This window comes from Primulina tabacum, chromosome 5 (assembly GCF_025594145.1).
Source record: "Primulina tabacum isolate GXHZ01 chromosome 5, ASM2559414v2, whole genome shotgun sequence".
Lineage (NCBI taxonomy): Eukaryota > Viridiplantae > Streptophyta > Magnoliopsida > Lamiales > Gesneriaceae > Primulina > Primulina tabacum.
In genome coordinates this window covers 11,701,765-11,720,404 of record NC_134554.1, presented here as the reverse complement: position 1 = coordinate 11,720,404, position 18,640 = coordinate 11,701,765, and the positions used below count along the sequence as shown (strand labels likewise).

Below are 18,640 nucleotides of genomic sequence, written 5' to 3'. Positions count from 1 at the left end.
AGGCAATGAATTGACTATGATGAAAATTTTTCACCAGTTGATATGTTCAAGTCCATTAGAATACTACTAGCCATAGCAACATGATATGACAAATGGATGTAAAGATTGCATTCTTCAATGGAGACATCAAAGAAGAAATTTATATGTCTCAACCTGAGGGATACACATCAGTAAGAAGCGAGTACAAGGTATGCAAACTTCAAAGATCAATATATGATCTCAAGCAGGTGTCAATGAGTTGGAACCTCAGATTTAATAGCACTGTCAAGGAATTTGGTTTTGCTAAGAATCTTGAGGAACCTATGCGTGTACAAGAAAGTCAGTGGGAGTGCAGTGACAGTTTCCTAGTACTTTATGTTGATGACATCCTACTCACTTGATTCGTGAACATATACATGTATTGCATCCATGCATATTATCGTATCATTTTAATGTCATATTTTATCAGTTTGTATGTTTACCATGGTATATCCCGAGTAGCTATATGATGTATTTGAAATAGTTTGAAGATTGTATTATATCATTGAGCTTTATCGGCTCTATGATATTTTTTATTTTGCTTATATATTGTGATTATGTCTGGTCGACACATGTTTATTTGTCGGAGTTTGTCGAGGGTGCTCGTTAATTTATTTTGATTATTTGAATTTATAATATGTTCTATTTACAAGAAGATAATACCAATTTTTTTTATAGAATCAATATCAAAATTTTATTTATTTTGATATTTATTAATTAATCATGATTGTATGTTAATAAATTATATTTAAGATAACTGAACTCACAGTTACTTCTTGTAAACACCCATATCAATCCACTGTAATCTTATTTGTATAAAAAGTATAAAGCAAAATATTGGGATATGAAAAAGCTCATAATTAAGGAAAAAAAAACTATCATTATTAACGCATCTCATGAATAAAAATCCGTGAAATCATTTCACAAAGATTTACTATTAATGAGATCGCCACCTGTGTTTATAAAAATAAAGCACATCTTTCCAGTTTGTAAATATTTTACATTTGATTTTATAAACAAAGAGGTATTTTAAAGAAAAAAGTAATTTATGTTTGTTAAGGTTTTCACAAAATGGCTAAATTATTTTAGAAATCAAATATATTACACCTATTTATTTATATGAAAATAAAATATAAATTACATAAATCAGTTCTAAATCTAAATTTTAAAAACAACTTAAATTTTAGTGAAAGTAAAAAATATATCAATACTCAAAAGCCAAATGTGAGCAGAGAGAGATTATCAAACTTGAATGATGCAAAACAAATTGGACCGCTTTGATATTACAAAAGTAACCCTGTTTTTTGTGAATCGTATTTCAATCTCACAACGCAATGAATATACTTAATTAATAAACGGCCACGAGGACACAGGCTTATTCCCTGAGGCCTGAACGGTAATAACAACAAGGTTAACCTAGTCATTACACCTCCAAAGCACCGAACTACGCGTAAATAGCTTAAATCCCATCGTGCACTCATATGACGACACGTCCCCCCGGCAGGTCATCCAACGGGTGAGACCACATCCAAAAGAAACACAGAGAAAACACAGAGGGGTGGGAGAGGCAGGGAGAATGACGTGGCGGCAAATGTTAAGAGCCAAGCAGCATCACGAAGATCGGTGACGTGGCAAAAAAGAATTTGAAATCCCGCCCAAACCCGGACTTCAATTGTTTTCCTGTGAGGAATTTATATACCCTTTCCTTCGTAACCCTTTAGAATTCTCCTATTTCTATCGACCTCTCGTTCATTCTTAAGCCCACACGCCATAACAGCAAAGCCAAGTGCCCTACAGGAGGTGAGCTTCACGCCGTTACCACGTTGACTCGACCGAGTCACGCCGATTTTCGACGATTTCGCGACGTTTCGCACCGATTTCTCACGGTTTCGCTGATTTCCGGTTTGTTTTATTCGCAGAGGAGATATGAAAGGAGGTAGATCGAAAACCGAGTCCAAAAAGGCTGATGCTAAGTTAGTTTTTTGCTAACCTTTTAGATCTTTGAATTTTTTTGTTCTCGTCTTTTGGATTTTGATTGGTTTTCGATGGTTTTTTGAAGGCTTTCTGTGAAGAAAGGAGGAGCGGCAGCTGGAAAGAAGCCAGCAGCGAAAAAGGGAAAGGCAGTCAAGGATCCAAACAAGCCTAAGAGGCCTGCCAGTGCTTTCTTCGTTTTCATGTAAATCTTAGTTTTCTGTTGTCGATTCGAATTTTTGGTGTTTATGCGTCAATTGGTGATATTTATGTCTCATGCGTGCTTTATAACATAGGGAGGACTTTAGAAAACAATTCAAAGAGAAGCATCCCAATAACAAATCTGTTGCAGCCGTAAGTGATTATAGATATCTGTGTATTTTGATATTATCGTAATCAGAGACTGTTTCCTGTCTCGCAAGTAATTATGCGAATTCAATGTTCTGATTAGGTCGGGAAGGCTGGTGGTGACAAGTGGAAATCGATGTCTGAGGCGGTAAGATTTCACTTCGACAGCAGATTATTCAGTTCTTTGTTTAGACACAGATCTATTTCATATGGTATCCTCATATTCTAATAGTCTTCAAATTGTTCCAGGAGAAAGCTCCATTCGTTGCCAAGGCAGATAAACGGAAGGCTGAGTATGAGAAGACTCTCCAGGCTTACAACAAAAGACTGGTGATTATTAACAAAAACTTTATTTATTAGCGACTTTAATTGATACCAAATTCATTATAAATTATTTAACAGAATGAAGGACCTGGTGCTGAAGAAGAGGAGAGTGACAAATCTAGATCTGAAGTTAATGATGAAAATGACGAGGATGGAAGCGATGAGGTATAACAATAAATCATGATTAATTAGAGCGTGCTTATGGCACAATTAATGCTTTCGTTTGATACTTACATATTTATTTTTAACTTCAGGAAGACGAAGATGACGACGATGATGACGAGTGATCGAAGACGAAATTGGGGTTGGAAGACGTATGTATTCCCTCACGAACAGCTCATTATGAACTAAACTAAGTCTGGATAGATAGTTCTTTTTTATCTGTATCTTTCAGTGGAATCAAGTGAAAATAGCATATGTAATCGTAATGTTAGTTGAGATTGCTTGTTTGTTATCAGAAACATTTTCCATGTTCATTGCCTTCTATTTTAATGATAATCACTTGAAGTTTTGCTTCGATTTTTCTTCTTGAAACTAATGTTATATATTGGATATTAATCTCTAATTGGAGGTGTGTGCGATTGAACACGAGTAATCCTAACTTATTGATGGGCGTTTTACTTTGATCCCATCCATATTTATTTTTTAATTTTCAGCAGTTGGTATTGTGATAATTGTTTTTCGGACTGTCTTTATGTCCTTTTCTTGTCTAGATTTAGGAGAACATGCATCTGAACGTAATTTTGATTCTTCTCAAGTTTTACCCGGTTGGAATCCCTTTGGCTCTTTTAAAATTTCCCCCTATCGGCGAAGTTCCAATGGGATTACATCTTTGCAAAAGTATAATGATCAGAATCATCAATACGACACCTTGTTCTCACTTCTGCCGAAAAATTTATTGCTTGGGAATTCTGGACCTTTTGTGGTTTTGGGGGGTTAAAAATGTGGAGAATGTTGGACCATATTTAATTATATATCTTTAGGCGAGAGATATAAAGATATTTTCATATTTTCTAATTGTTTTGGATTTTAATTCATTTCAACCTAGAGTTATTTCAAATGTTTTTGAAGATTCTTAACTATTTCAAATGGATCTAAAAGGCTTTGATATTGTGTTTGATCGAACTTGTGTTACTGATACATGTGATAGAAGAGCTTGCTCGAAAGCAGGAAGAAGCATTATTTTTGGTTCTGGTGAAGGTTACGTTTCTATGTTCGGCTTTGGTATATTTTGGCCTAAGCATGTGGGGTTGCAAAAATTAACCTTTTGTTGTAAAGATAAATAAATACGAACATTTATTTTTATGGCTTGTTTTCCATTCAGTTATTTATTTAAAAGTATTATTAGGTTTTGTATGAGATGATTTATTTGTGAGATATATCAATTTTATTCATATTTATAATAAAAATAATCTTGTTGTCATGTATTTTTAAAATGTGAATCACATGAAAAATATAAAATTGATAAATGAAACTCTCACACAAAATTGTTATCAAAGTGCTTTTGGATGATTATATTTGACATTATCAAAACTTTAATATTATGTCATTTATTATATATTGTGATTATTTTAAATATAAAAATAGTAATAGTTTACGTAAAAGTCTAAATTTAGGCATCGATCAAAATTGTGTAAAAAAAGATATATTTAACGTAATATTGTCAAATAATCGGATAAAAGTCTCGACGCGTAACAACTCGTTGACATAGTTAAATAATTCGTGACTAACATTATTTTTTAAATTTATCTCAATTATGTAGAAATTATTGGCCATTTCTTATTTTAAAATCAAAGGAAGGGTGAAGAAATATCAATCACATATTATTAGTATATCAACAAGGTCAAAATTTTTAATTGTCGACCCCGATTTAAATTTTTAATACTAATTTTTATACAATTTTTTTTTAAATTTTCTGAACATTTTAATTGTAAAAAACAGAATTAACATAGTATAAAATCACATAACAAAATATCTGTTATCCAAAATTTACTAATAATCTATATGTATTTTTTTTAAAAATGCAATAAATGACTTATCTACCAAATAAATTTATGGTTGTATTTACATAGTCAGAATAAATTTTTATTAAACAATTATATCAATATTTTTGGAAAAAAAATATAATGTCAAAATCAAAATCAATGTATAAATCAAGAATAATTGTAGTGTTAAATAAAATGATGCCATAATTATATAGAATATAATTATTTAGAATATTATTGTAAAATGGTTACGCGACGTTTTATCTTGGGCCCAATCTCAGCCCAATAGGCCTAACCTTTTACCCGTTCCGAGTACTGATTTCATAATCTCCTCTGAAGTTTCTACCTCGCGAGAATTGCTTTGAAGAATTGAGAGAATTTAAGTGAGCATATCGGAGATGTGATTAACCACGACAAATTCCTCTTTCTGGACGATGTAACTGAGAGAATTACGGTACACTATTTTAATTTTCAACTTTTCGTTTTTGAATCGGATTGATAGATCTGCTGGGGTCAAAGTCTCATAAACTGTTGATCTCATTATCTCAGACAATCAGTGAGCGCATTGATTCTTTCTTGAAAATTGAATTGTTTCAGGTATTACATTTGTTTTGAATCCGTGTTATTTGTGGGTTTCACTATATCTTTTCTCTTATCTAGTTTGTTTTGTTCTTTGTATGTAAAGTTGCTTCCATATGAATTTATGTGCTGTTCTCAGGATTCTGAAAATGGTGTAATAATCGTTACTGTTTTCCAGCTTTTTGATGAAGCGGTCATTATTCTAATACTCAAGAAGAGACGTGGGAGTGTCATTCTGGTTTGGAAAGCGGCGAAGATGTCCGGTGAAGGAGGTGATGGCGGTGTGCTGGAAAATCCAACAACAGAAGCTGTTGCAAATCACGAGGCTATAGAAGTGGAGAATGAGAAGCTTAACCTGGATGCCGAGGTTGATAGCAGTCTTGTCAAGAGAAATGGATTACATGGTCGAAGCATGCATTGTAATTACAGTGATAATGATAACGAGCTTCTGCAATCTCTGTTGGAACTCGATTTCAAGAATGAATACATGAAATCTCAGTTTCAGGGCTTTAATATTGTTCTTGTGAACTCTGCCAAACATGGCTCACAGAATGAAACTATGAAGGATAACCATTTGGAGTGTCATGATGTTGTCAAAGAGCTTACTGGAAAACTGGAATCTTTGAAAATAGAACTTCAAGAGGAAAGGCTAACACGAGTTTCCGCAGAGGAGGCTCTGAAGCATCTAAGAGCTGGCCACTCCGAGGCGGATATGAAGGCGCAAGAACTTTCTGTTAAACTTGACGAAGGTTGTAACATTTGTTGTTGTTCATACTTTCCAATTTGATTGAATATGGTATCATAGATTTTGAATTCTGATTCCTTGTTTACTGGGTGGAATGTTTTAGCAAAACAAGTGATGATCTTCTTCTTCTTCTTCTTTCTTGTCTAAATGTGTTTAATGCTGTACTTTCCTGGCGTAGCCCAACAGAAGATGGATCAAGAAATAAAGGAGAGGGATGAGAAATATTCTGAGCTGGATTCCAAGTTCAATAGACTTCATAAAAGAGCCAAGCAACGCATCCAGGATGTGCAAAAAGTACTTGATGCCTCTCTTTATCTTCTCATTTATCTACTTTAGTTTATCATCCCCACCCCCAGATTTTGCTTAGAGTGGTTCTTCATTAACTTTTATATGTTTTCGTACTTTGTGTACCATATCAAATTTTTTGTGTTCTTTTTTATTAATAAACCATCATGTTTTTTAGATGATTGCATATTCTTGACCGTCCATTTGCTGGTATTCATTTGTATAAATGTTTGGATTTGTTTACCATCATAACAATTTAAACCAAAAAGAACCTTCATATGAGCTTAACCGAGAACTAATTAGTAAGGGATGTCATAAATTTATGGGCCTGCTTTATGCAGTCTTTAGCTTTTTGAATATCAAGATATTATTATTATATTAAATGGGGAGCTTGCTTCTCTAGGTTCAGCTCTAATGTTCTTGGGATTGCCACTTTTAGGAAAAAGATGATTTAGAGGCCAAGTTTAGTGAGGTTGCAGAGAAAGCTGAGAAATCATCTTCCCAGCTCTCAGCGTTGCAGCAAGAATTGGAGCGCACAAGGCAAAATGCTAATGAAGCATTGAAAGCAATGGATGTGGAGAGGCAACAATTACGAAGTGTAAACAACAAGTATAGTCCCCCAAAAACTTCATGTCTGGATTAACTTTTCATGCAATGGATCCATTAGTGCTAACATAAAACTATTTCTAAGTTTCTAACTTTCATTTGAGAATTCCGATAGTTGTTAAATAAAAAATTCTCTTATTTTCTGAGTGACCTAGTCATAGAAATCATATATGCTTATACCTCAGAAGAAAGGTGACCACATCGGAACTTCTAAAATTTTCTGTTCATTTGTAGTCGTTTGACAATTTGATTTTATTTAGGCTCAGGGATAACATTGAGGAATTGCGCCATTCATTGGTCCCCAAAGAGAGTGCTTTGGAGACATTGCAACATTCTCTTTTGGAAAAAGAAAAGGTATCTATTTCATTAATTGTAAAGGAGTTTAAGAGCATTGATTATTTATACTATGCTTTTTGTACATCTTTCAATTTTACTTTTTAATTTATATACTGTTTTTATAGTTGGTCGTGTCATAATTCTTGCATGCAATAGTAGGCTTAAATTTCTTTTAGTGTTGAACAATTTATAGGACATGGAGACAGTAGACCTCTTCCTTTACGGATTGTATGGATTTTTTCTACCTTTCCCATTTGCGCCTGCTCTCTTTGTCAATTATTATTGTTATTTTTTAAATTTAACACCACAGCTATCATGGTGGGGGATTAATATTATCAACTAGCACGATGTTTCATTTCATTAATTTCAAATATCATAGTACACAATTTCTGAACAATGATCACATCATTTCCTTGTTTCTTTGATTTGAGTTGTCATTTAGAATAAATAATTAGAGCATAATATGATTCAAGCGTATGGCTGGAAAAACTCAAAATCTGTAAACAAGAAACGTCAAATCTGGGTAAATAAAGTTGTCCAGTTCTCATGGTTATGTTACCACACCTATCATTTATAATCTAAACAAGTTTAACGGGTAGTCAAAGAAAGAATGTCAACTCGCGCTTGCCTTTTGCCTTTCTTGTATAGCCTTTGTTTAGGTTACGCATCCATGGCATCCTCTCTGGTAGTCCACAATTTGTTTTGCACTGGAAACCTATCCTTCACTGATCACTAATGAGAATCCGTGCTTGCATCTTATTAGATGTTGGAAGACATGCGGGGGTTACTGCAGATAGCTGATGAAAAGCGGCAAGCTTCAATCACTGAGATATCGCTGAAGCACCAGAAGGTAATCTGTGTCTGGACGTCCGAGTAATCTTATTGTTTTTCATTCACACAAAACTTCAATCTCTTTTTTTTTTGCTTCAAGTGGCTCCCAATTTGACTAACTTTATTGAACTTCATTTGTCCTTCATGTGTTATATTTGCCAGCAAGTAGAGAATATGGAAGCCCAAATAGCTGATGTATTAGCTGATAGAAGCAGAGCAAGTGAAACAATATCCTCTTTGAGGGTGAGAGCTGTTATATCCCGTACTCCTTTGAATGTGTTTCATATGAAATAAACTACTAAAGTTGGAGAAATAATTTAGGATTATTATATTTGCATGTTACTTGGTTTCTTTCTTATTTGATGTTACAATTATCTCTCTCCTCTTTATAAGCCAGAGGTTGGTGCTCCAAATTTCACAGATGGTAATTTGAGTAGTTTGTTTAATTATATTTCTAGGCTTTGATCGTGGAAAAAGATGCCAAGATTGCAGAGATGGAAGCGGCTTCAAGTGGTGAAGTAGCACGTCTTAGAGCTGCAATGGAAGCTTTGAAAGGAGAATTCAGCCATCGCAAGAATGAACATGTACGATAATTTTCTTAGTACAGTTTTAGATGATTTCCTATGTTTCCTTTAGCTATTTCCCGGGTGCTTTAGTTTTCATGACCTAGTGAATTATAACTTTGCAATGTCATGTGCCAACATAGCATACGATAGATGGTCACTATAATGATAGTTTTTGATACTTCAGAAAGGCTGACCTCTCAGGATATTTACACTTCCTATGATAGCATTATCTCATGTTCCAGCTTTTATGATTATATGGTCACGATTGTTTTCTGGTGCATACTTTTGTCGGTCAGGTTGATTTTCACCCCGTTGGGTTTCCGGTTTCCCTTAAAAGTGGTTAGTCTGGAAGTTATGGAAGGATATATATTTACCAAAGATGACCCAGTTGACATTTAGTAAAAATTGCTTCAGTTGTTTGACCTCGCTCTTTTAAAAACCTGAAAGTATTAGGAACTTTTGGAAGAAAGGGGCAAGTGGTGAAGAAGTTTCTACAGATTCAGTCCTTTGACTGGATATAAATGCACCAGCTCTATGCTGATTAACAATGCATAGGCATGATATCGTTATGTTTCTTGAGTACTTCCTCTCTTCTAGCCAAATTGAACCACATTGTGAAATATCAAGTGTTAGATTTAATAAGGTACGTGTTTATGATGCATTCAGGAGAAAGAAAAAGAAATTTTCGAAGCTGCCTTCCAATCCATGAGAACAAAGCTAGAAATTTCAGAGAGTAATCGGATACATGTTGAAGTTGAAGCTGCAAAATTAAGAAGTATTCCAATTTTCCTCGAGTTTTTTTGTTAATCATTCTTTTTATATGACAAAACACCACTTTCCTTTTTTTTTTTCCAGGTCAATTGGAGTCTGAACTTTCTGTGCAAATTCAGCTGCTGAACAGTAAAGATACTGAACTAGAGGCATTGAGAGGCAAGGTACCATTTTCTATGTTTTGCCTGATTGAGGGCTGATCTGATGAATATATTTTATGTCCCAAATCTCATAATATTTGTTTTAGTGGTAGAAACTGTTCTTTTGTTCGGATGACTGTCTTGGTGACTGATTAGCTAATGACATCTAATTTGTAGCTTGCTTTAACATTGGGAACTGTTCTTTTGATGGTACATTGTCAAGTGAGATGTAACTAATTATTTTTAAAAAAACATATAAAGATTATTTATTGTGTTTTCATCATCAAGAGAGTGGACAACTTTCTTTCCCATTAACTAGGGTTAGTGAATGCTATTTACTATTTAGCAATTATGGCTACTGATTTGTGTGTGTGAAATCATACCACTGCCTATCACTATTTCATCTTTTCCATGGTTCCAAATTGTAGATTGATCAAATAGAAAGTGAGTTTGCTTCTTACAAGGTTCGAGCTCATTCACTGCTTCAGAAAAAAGAGGCAGAACTTGTTGCTGTTAGGGACAGCGATCAATTGAAAGCTCACGAGGAAGCTCTTAAGGTAGATGCAGTAACTTTTGTGTTATCTGAAAAGAAATGTAATTGATTCGACATCACCAAAATTTGCTCTTAAATTCTGTTTTATGTTTCTTAGGAGGCTGAGAGAGAAATACTTTCAATATCTGCAGAAAAGGATAAAGCTCTCCAAGATCTCAAAGATGCTTTGACCAATTGTCAGACAGAAATTGCCACCAGGTGTTTGCATTTATGGAAGTGCTTTAAAATTTATTATTAATTTATGATACAGAGTAAATTTGTGGAAAGTATGTATGAATTCAACTATGCTTGCTGTTTTAACTGCTTCTGTATATGTATATTCTCATTGATAACTGAAACCCCAACTGAAATAACTGGAAGTTCTAATTGAGATTTCCAAAAGTGAGTTTTGCCACAACCTTTTGTTTCCCTTTAAAAGCAGGGAAACGACAGCACTGTGTAGTATTGGAGCGTCCATGGGGAAAACGTTCATACATTGATATGCTCAAAAAATGCACAAACATATTTTAAATTAGGGTTGGATAATGCAGGGTGTTAAATGTCTGGAACCAAAATTAAAATCTCAAGTATCGCGATACCACTTTAATCGTGCTTAATAACTTTATGACAACTTAATTTTGAATCCTTCCTCTCATTGATTTTCCTGTATTTATTTCATGTCAGTTGCTACACCTTGACATTTACATCCATGCTACACTCATTTTCTGAAATGTTTTTCACAAGCCTAATACACATCAATGATGTTACAACCGAGGATGCTGTAAGGACATGCTTGGTCATGCCAAAAACTGGATTCAAATTCAAGGAATTTTATTTTGAAATCTGCTTTGTTCTGATTCTTCTTGATCTTTTGTTACAGAGATGCAGCTCTCGTAACAGCAGAGCAGCATATTAAAAGCATTCAGATGAATTTGGACTCTGCTTTCTCTTTGCACCAGTCTGAAAAAGAAACATTGGAAAGAGATTTTCAGAACATGGAGGAAACCTGGAGATGTACTATCAACCTTTTCTTGTCAGCTCATTCTGACACGTCTTTAATGTTATTTCTATGCGATGTTTACTTTATATTTTATCATTGCAGTGAGATATGAAGCACTGAGTAAGCAGAATGAGTTGCCCTCTTGTGAAAATTTTCAAAAAGAAGTAGAAGAGCTCAGGTTGCACTGTAAAAATTTGAAGGTTGTTACCTCTGTAATATACTCTTACTAGCAAAATTGGGCTCTCATTCTCATTGTTGAAGTTTATGTCTTGTAGGAAGAGCAAATTTCATTTCATGATCTTGCTGATAAAATGATGGAAGAGAAGGACAAAGAGATTTCTAGGCTTTTGGATGACAATAAGAATCTACGTCAGTCACTGGATTTGAGGCCACATGTATGTGTTTCTCTTCTACGCAAATAATGCAACATACATGCTTATTACCAGTGAAGATTTTGTTTTTTAGTTAAGTTTCTAATCATGTCTATAAAATCTGTCGTAATTCTTTGATTCCTTTACAGACTTCGTAGGCCACTCTTACTTTATCTTTCCACTTCTAGTGTAGTCTTCTCTAGTGACTCTTTCATTCATTATATTCCAGGCTATGTACCAAGATGACCTTACAATTTCAGGTACAAAGATTCTAATTTTTATGCTTTATGTTGCAAGAATCAGAAGTTAAAATGTCTCCAATTAGGAGTTTCATTTGCTACAAAATTGGCTGGATCTTAACATTTGTTTTTGTAATTGCTGAGCTCAGCTTATCAGAAGCAGGAATCCTCAAATTCTAGTGTTTCTGCTGCAGAACAACAGATCCTGGTATGCACAGTTTTTCCTGTTTCGATATTGAAACTTATTGTTATTGGGTTCATAAGCACCCTTCATCTTATTGCTATTGAGGTATAAACTGATATTTGTATGCACAGAAATTAAATGATTCTTTCCATAGAATGCTATCTTAGTTTGCTTCAATAAAAGGTCGGACTTGTGAAACAAACAGGAGATACTGAAGTGGTAGTGTTCTGTGTAGAGTTGTGTCATTTCATTTAAACTGATCAGTTTGATTTTACTGCTGATTTGAGGAAGATGGATATCTGATTCTTTTGGAAAATCTATGTCATTGAACTCCCGCAAAGATGTGTACTGGCACAATGACTTATAAAACCTTGAGCATTTCTGTGCAGTTATTTATTGCACAAGTCTAGTAATATGGTTCCTTTTTGTAAAATGTTTCCATGTGATTCAAGTGATTGTTTTTGCGGATGATTATGGGTCACAGTGACTGATTGTGTTTAGTGTTAAACTATTAGAATTTCGTTATTGATAGTAAGATGTCTCTGAAAACTTGAGATGCGGTAGTTTCTTTACAATTGTGAACTATATCAATTCTTGCAAACAAAATTAATTCAAGTACAACTTACCATATTGAGAACATCAATTTAAAAACTATATCGCACAAACTTGGTACAACATGAGAAAATTTCACCAAAATTTGTAGATCGACATAAATTTAATAATTTTTCTTTTGGTTTATTTCAAATTGTGCAACTCCGACTACACTGACTTTTCCATATTTGTTTGTTCGTGTGTTGGGTAGAACTTAGAAGAATGATCCGTTATTTCAAGGAGAGGTTCCTATTAACATACGAGCGAAAAACAAGAGTAAAAGGGAAAGGAGATATATTTTGAAGTCCCATTTTGCCCATAGCTGCATTACTTTTAGACATGAACATAAGCAAAACTCTTACAATTCAGCTTCAACATTAGTTGTCCAGTTGTATGACGTTGAAAAGGACTTGTTGGTCAAAAAAGGATCTAGTATGTGTTGGTATAAGTAGGAGTATAGCTATCGGAGTTGTTATTTACAAGTCATTGAAAGGACGATATTTTACTGTCCTGACTACAGATTTGATCCGTGAACATTAATTTTTTCATTTCTAGCTATGTAAAGAATATAAATCTTTTTACGCTTTAAGCTCAAAACTTTCAACTTGATTGACATGGTTTCTGTTGTTATATCAATCTCAGATTTTGGCAAGACAGCAAGCTCAGAGAGAAGAGGAGCTTGCTCAAACCCAGCGGCATATACTTGTACTTCAAGTAAGTATTTCTTGTGGGGTAATAAATACCCTTGAATCGAAGTTTTAAGATGATGGATGTGCATGTTCCAATTGGTTGAATCAAAAGGAGGGTGATAAAATTTGTTCAGTTAAATTGAGATTTTCAAACTAACGAATAATATCTATTTGAAAATTTTCACAACTTTCGCAATATTGGTTGCTTGTCAAAACCATGTAAAAAGAAGTTTTATTGGTAACCTAGATTCACAACCAGAGCACAACATATCAATTCTCTTGTGGTGCAATGGTACTGCTCTGAACCTGGTGATGTGCATGTCGAAGTGTTTATTTAAGAGCACCACTTGGCTAACTCTTAACTAGATCGGTGTACTTGTTTTAGTTGAACTAAAAAGGGACCTTGGGTGATGCGGTTTTAATTTGTTAAATCCGTGTTGTTACCTGCAATTTATTCCAAACCCTCGCTAAAATCTTATTATCTAATCTGCACCAGATGAGCCAGGGATTGATAAGAACTGGTCATCTATGTTCCTGGCTTGAGTCACCGTAGAAAGGAGTTGGAACCATTCATGTTTTTCCTTTTAAATCTATTAGAGAAGGAAAGGAATTCAAATCCACCGACTAATTGAACGATGATATTGAGTTTGCGTAATGTTTCCATGTAATGATGGAATGTGTTAATTGCAGGAGGAAATTGAGGAGCTGGAGCATGAAAACCGGCTTCACAGGCAACAGGTATTTCATTATGCTTGTGGCAAGTCTTCTTGTAATAATAATTTTCATTATGCTTGTGGCTAGTCTTCTTGTAGCTTCAATCATTTATGCTACATATCACGATGTGATCCTTCCAAAATATTCTGCAATATTGTGGAGATTAAATATGCAGTAGCGTGAGAAAAACACTATCTGAGCAGATCCCTGATAAGGTCCCTAAGCGTCCATCTTAAGGTGATGGAAATTAGTATTTGTCTCTGGCGATTTTCATCATATAAGAAGAATTGTGCTTCTTCTTGCCTTTCTTGAATTACTGAAGTCATGCTAGGTCTACGTGATTTGTAGATAGAAATATACCTATAAGAAAAAGGATGATTCACCTGTTTCCAGTCCTGTTGCAAGATAGTTAAAGATTGATTTTCTTGCTTAAGTCTCTGCATTCCAATGTTCACCTCCTGATTTGTATCGCTTGCAACCTGCAGAGTGCAGACCAAGAAACATGTTCTATTTTGTTGTCATGTCACAACTGAAAGAATGAATCCTTAGTTGACACCATTGTTGTTTCCAGCCAAAAGTTTATATGTATGGATTGACGGCACTATTCAAAAGCCCGTGTTGATCTTTTTGCCCCTATTGCGTGAAAAATCAAATTTTATATTGTTGAATGGTGTAGTAATCTTATGGTAGTTGTCTGATCACAGGTAGGATAAGGGAAGTTGGAAATGACATGCCCGTGCTTCTATGTTTCCAATTAGATTGAATCTATATCTTGGTGAAGTCTTGATGATTATCTTGTGTGTAGGAGTCCATGTTGAAGGAAGAACTTCGTAACACGGAACGAATGCAAAAGAGGGAAGGAGTAGACATGACATACGTAAAAAATGTTATCTTAAAGCTTCTTGAGACAGGTAATTTGCTCTTTCCAATTTGTCAAGTTAAAAGTAAGATACACGATTTATGACTGACAGCAATCCAATACCACACATATTTTCAAAATTATTAATCTATCTGGATTTCAAGAATATCAAGATGAACATAAATTTGCACGATTTGTAACTCCTTAGATTGTGAACCCCCAAACATAAGATTTCATCAAATAACTTGATTTGATTGTAGTATACCGTGTAGCCTATACATAAATCATCTGTGGATCTATAACCCTTAATAATTAATTTCCTCAAATTTAGCTGGTTTTATACCCCTAATGTTTTGGGGGGCACCATATTTTTTTAAAATACGGGGGGCTCCATCTTTGTTACATAGAGAATTAGTAATATGATTCTTAGTGCGAGAACTGCTTTGTAAACATGGATGCAGAATAATGTTGGTAACTTTTACTCTGGCTGAATTTCTTTTTCTTTCTGGAGCTTAATGATCACATGAACTACCATATATTTAAATTCATCCCTGAGCATGAGGGTGTGCTTGGATCGAAGGATTTTGAACTATGAAATTCAAATCTCTTGATTTGTTTAGACAAACAAAATTCAAATGAATTGCAAATCCAGGCTATATTAAGTTTAACAATTTCAAGTAAATATGATGGATTTCAAACCAAATCTCTTTCTCAAAACCAAATCCGTCAATCCAAAATACAACCTAAAGGAATATTAGTTAAATGATGGTCTTGAAAGAATCTATTGTTGGTTCTATTTTAGAATACTATCTCAGAGTCTTGTTCTCTACCCATGGTAATTTTATTTAGTTATTTATTTTGGTGAGTAAAAATAGGCTTTTATTGACAAACATATAACTCAACGTTGATTATTTCATACTCTCTTTTCCAAACGAGTAGGTGAAGTGGAGAGACTTTTACCGGTTATTGCAATTCTCCTTCAGTTCAGCCCTGATGAGGTAACTCACGTATGGGATCATACATTTGATATATCACCGGGCAATAGTTTTTCCACAATTCCTATTCATGTACTTACTTTAGTTCATATGGATACACATTCCAATACCACATTTTTGTTTTATTTGTTCGTGGATAGAAAAAACCGATCATACCTGATGATCAATGTGCAGGTGCAAAAGTGTCAACAAGCCTACCGCGCCTCAGGCGATGTTCCTCCTAGCCCAGCAAGTGATTCTTCGGGATCTGCACTGTCCCTCTTTTCTAGATTCTCATTTTCATAGCATATGATTGAATGACTAAGTGCTTCTTGCAGATGTATGATTTATCATTCTGTGCCACAACCAGGAATTATATATGGTACCTATTTTTTCTGTTAAAAATCAAATCTAGGTACCAAAAGTACGATGGATATACTCTAAAAAAAAGTTTTCAGGTGAAATTGAAATAGAAGAGAATGATGAAAGGACCTTATTTACGAGGCTTATTTCAAAACCCCAGTTATTTATCGATAATGTGTATGTGGTTGCTTCTGTGCTATAACTTGTTAAACATATTGCGGTCTATTTAGGTTGGATAAAAATTATCTTGTGAATACTGTACTGCCAATTCACGCCCGTCTTATTGAATCACTGAATAATATGTTTGGATGATAACATATATTTCAAGTATAAGTGAATTTTATTCCGTGATTTGTGAAGGTGATTTTTTGCTTGTAACTGACACCGTTTATGAACCCATTTGCATCCTACGAGGAAAAGATTACAAAAGCAGCCATACACGTTACATTCAGTATCAATAATCAAAAATCACTAAAGTTGCTAAATGACATGTACCTACTTAACGAAAGATAAATGGGATCGATCAAAGATAACGATGATATCTCACATAACTTTAAAGCAAGAAGTACATACAAAATAATTTTGAAGCAATTATGGTTATTGAAGTTCAAGGTAAATTGAACTAAACCGAAAGAAGAAGAGAGGTTAAGCGCTGATATTTATTACGTGCATAATTTCCCATAAATATGAATACCGTAGCGAAGAAATGCGGTTTTGAATCTTAAAAAATTCACTATTGGCCCCAGAAGATTCAGGCTTTGTGTGAATGTTATGAACGAAGGAATTTACTTATTTTGAGGTATAATTTGGTGGGGTGATAGGCAAACAAGCAATATGTCACGGCTTTACAGTTTCAACACGCAAGATGAAAAGATCTGCGAAGGAAACTGTCACATAGGTTTTGTGGCATCCAAAACCTTCTCGAGTACGCTGGATTCCCTTGAAGACAAATGAATATTTTAGAGAAATTGAAAAGGAGGAAGGACTTGAAGGTTTTAGTTTCGTGTGGAAGAACTAATGATATTGCTGACATGTCATTAAGGTTTTAGCTTCATGCAAAAAGGTCTAGAACATTGTAAATGAGACATAAATGTTTTAGACTCATGCAATATGATTTCGAACATTGTGGACATGACTTGAACATTCCAGATCCATGTGGAATGATCTAGATGTGAAAAAAGGTTGTATCTAGAAGCTTCCAAGAGAATCTGAAAAGATGTGGAGACTTGGAGGAAGATCTAGACAATTTTACAGCACACTCTTGTTTATTGTAGATTACAAATGTAGGAAAATCTAGAACACTCTATTATATAGACTAATGTGAAATGTTCTAGACACTAGAAAGCTCTAGAGAGGATAGAGAACTTGTCTATATAGATGTATGAGCTCATTTGTAAGGCAAGATACAAGAACTCAACAATTCATTATTCACTCAATCAAGTACTCTCTCTCTCTCTCCAAATTCTAAATCACTTGTGTTGTTTATATACTCAACCATTCAAAATCACTCTTAAAGTTGCTTTGCCAGCACTTGTAAGGACAGAGTCGAGAGACAAATGCAGTATATGTGCTTAGAAGGGCTAAATTCATGACAAATAACAACAAATATTGGAATGGAAATCAAAGGGTTGACCTGATAAACGTTGTACATGTGTAAATCATTTCAGATTCATGTATCAAATATCTGAATTTGTGTTTGATACGTGTGAGCCTCCATATATAATATATTGATATGTTAGATCGTGATAATAATTTCGCATTTTGAAAGAGAGTGATTATCTTAGTCTTCGTCCTATTTCAAATTGAGTACAAGGTTGATAAAATACGGCTTGGTTGGGTTTTTGGATACCGGTTCTAGTGAACTTATCATTTGAATTATTATCTTTTAAAAGGGGGTTCATAGATTTTGACGTTAGCATGATTCCAAATCTGACTCTTTCAACGACTCCATAAATACGTAAATAGATATTTTGTAAAAGTGTGATTTGAAATTTGGCCTTTTTTGGATGAATAAATTTTGGCCGTTCCAATTGTTTCATTTGACACAAATTCATGGTCCCGCACTACAGTTGAAAATATGAAATAGATTTGTTTCCTTGTGGGGATTTGGACATTTGAGAGGTATGAAATGTTTTATTTTCACATTACATGTACTATGTATTCACATTTTCAAAAAATTTCCATAAAAAAATGTAATTCATCTAATATAATTCAGTAAAATTCAATATAGGCACAATACAATTAAATAAACATATGATTCCTAATGCATTAATTTTGTAATATTTGTAAAACAACACCATAAAAATGTATTTATATATGTAACTTTATTCTAATATATAACAAACAATATAATTAATTTGTCACCCCCAAAATTTATTTATTGTATAATATCTCTCATGCTCACTTGTGAGTCAAGTTGGGGTTTAAGGTGTAAAATTCTTTAGTAAAGGAATAGGAACACAATCACGACATTCAAACTTTTCCCGAACGTATCCATCGTCGTCACAATCAAGAAAGCGTCGAAGTCAACCCAAACCAGCCGGCATTCACATATATTATATATTTATATTATTGATTGATTGATTGTTGATATAGATTCTGATACTGAAGACTATAGAT

General features: G+C 34.1%; 2 protein-coding genes across 4 annotated transcripts; both read left to right on the top strand.

Moving 5' to 3' along the window:
* Nucleotides 1-1,685: 1,685 nt before the first annotated feature.
* On the top strand, nucleotides 1,686-3,180 carry LOC142546572 (HMG1/2-like protein). Its single transcript, XM_075654349.1, has 8 exons — nucleotides 1,686-1,818; nucleotides 1,938-1,991; nucleotides 2,078-2,194; nucleotides 2,286-2,343; nucleotides 2,441-2,485; nucleotides 2,587-2,667; nucleotides 2,740-2,826; nucleotides 2,916-3,180. Exons 2-8 carry the CDS (start codon nucleotides 1,945-1,947, stop codon nucleotides 2,946-2,948), a joined length of 468 nt encoding a protein of 155 aa, XP_075510464.1. The 5' UTR covers nucleotides 1,686-1,818; nucleotides 1,938-1,944; the 3' UTR covers nucleotides 2,949-3,180.
* Nucleotides 3,181-4,933: 1,753 nt separating this feature from the next.
* LOC142546570 (protein GRIP) lies at nucleotides 4,934-16,158 on the top strand. 3 transcript variants are annotated; one of them, XM_075654346.1, is made up of 23 exons: nucleotides 4,934-5,100; nucleotides 5,196-5,243; nucleotides 5,404-5,974; nucleotides 6,149-6,264; nucleotides 6,695-6,864; nucleotides 7,122-7,215; nucleotides 7,961-8,047; nucleotides 8,191-8,271; nucleotides 8,487-8,612; nucleotides 9,261-9,369; nucleotides 9,450-9,529; nucleotides 9,934-10,062; nucleotides 10,156-10,256; nucleotides 10,918-11,051; nucleotides 11,140-11,237; nucleotides 11,313-11,432; nucleotides 11,638-11,668; nucleotides 11,797-11,855; nucleotides 13,065-13,136; nucleotides 13,802-13,849; nucleotides 14,631-14,736; nucleotides 15,624-15,682; nucleotides 15,854-16,158. In XM_075654346.1, the coding sequence occupies exons 3-23, from the start codon at nucleotides 5,482-5,484 to the stop codon at nucleotides 15,962-15,964; spliced, it is 2,424 nt and encodes an 807-aa protein (XP_075510461.1). In that variant the 5' UTR covers nucleotides 4,934-5,100; nucleotides 5,196-5,243; nucleotides 5,404-5,481; the 3' UTR covers nucleotides 15,965-16,158. The 3 variants fall into 3 exon arrangements, with proteins under 3 accessions (XP_075510461.1, XP_075510462.1, XP_075510463.1); XM_075654347.1 differs by lacking the exon at nucleotides 5,196-5,243; XM_075654348.1 differs by lacking the exons at nucleotides 4,934-5,100; nucleotides 5,196-5,243 and having other exon boundaries at nucleotides 5,758-5,974; nucleotides 6,157-6,264.
* The last annotated feature ends 2,482 nt before the right edge of the window (nucleotides 16,159-18,640 follow it).

Coding starts and splice junctions, on each gene's coding strand:
- LOC142546570 (XM_075654347.1), top strand. CDS start 5,482: ATGTCCGGTGAAGGAGGTGATGGCGGTGTGCTGGAAAATCCAACAACA. Junction 9,530..9,933: donor TAGAGGCATTGAGAGGCAAG/GTACCATTTTCT, acceptor TCCAAATTGTAG/ATTGATCAAATAGAAAGTGA. Junction 10,063..10,155: donor CTCACGAGGAAGCTCTTAAG/GTAGATGCAGTA, acceptor TATGTTTCTTAG/GAGGCTGAGAGAGAAATACT.
- LOC142546572 (XM_075654349.1), top strand. CDS start 1,945: ATGAAAGGAGGTAGATCGAAAACCGAGTCCAAAAAGGCTGATGCTAA. Junction 2,195..2,285: donor AGTGCTTTCTTCGTTTTCAT/GTAAATCTTAGT, acceptor TTTATAACATAG/GGAGGACTTTAGAAAACAAT. Junction 2,668..2,739: donor AGGCTTACAACAAAAGACTG/GTGATTATTAAC, acceptor ATTATTTAACAG/AATGAAGGACCTGGTGCTGA.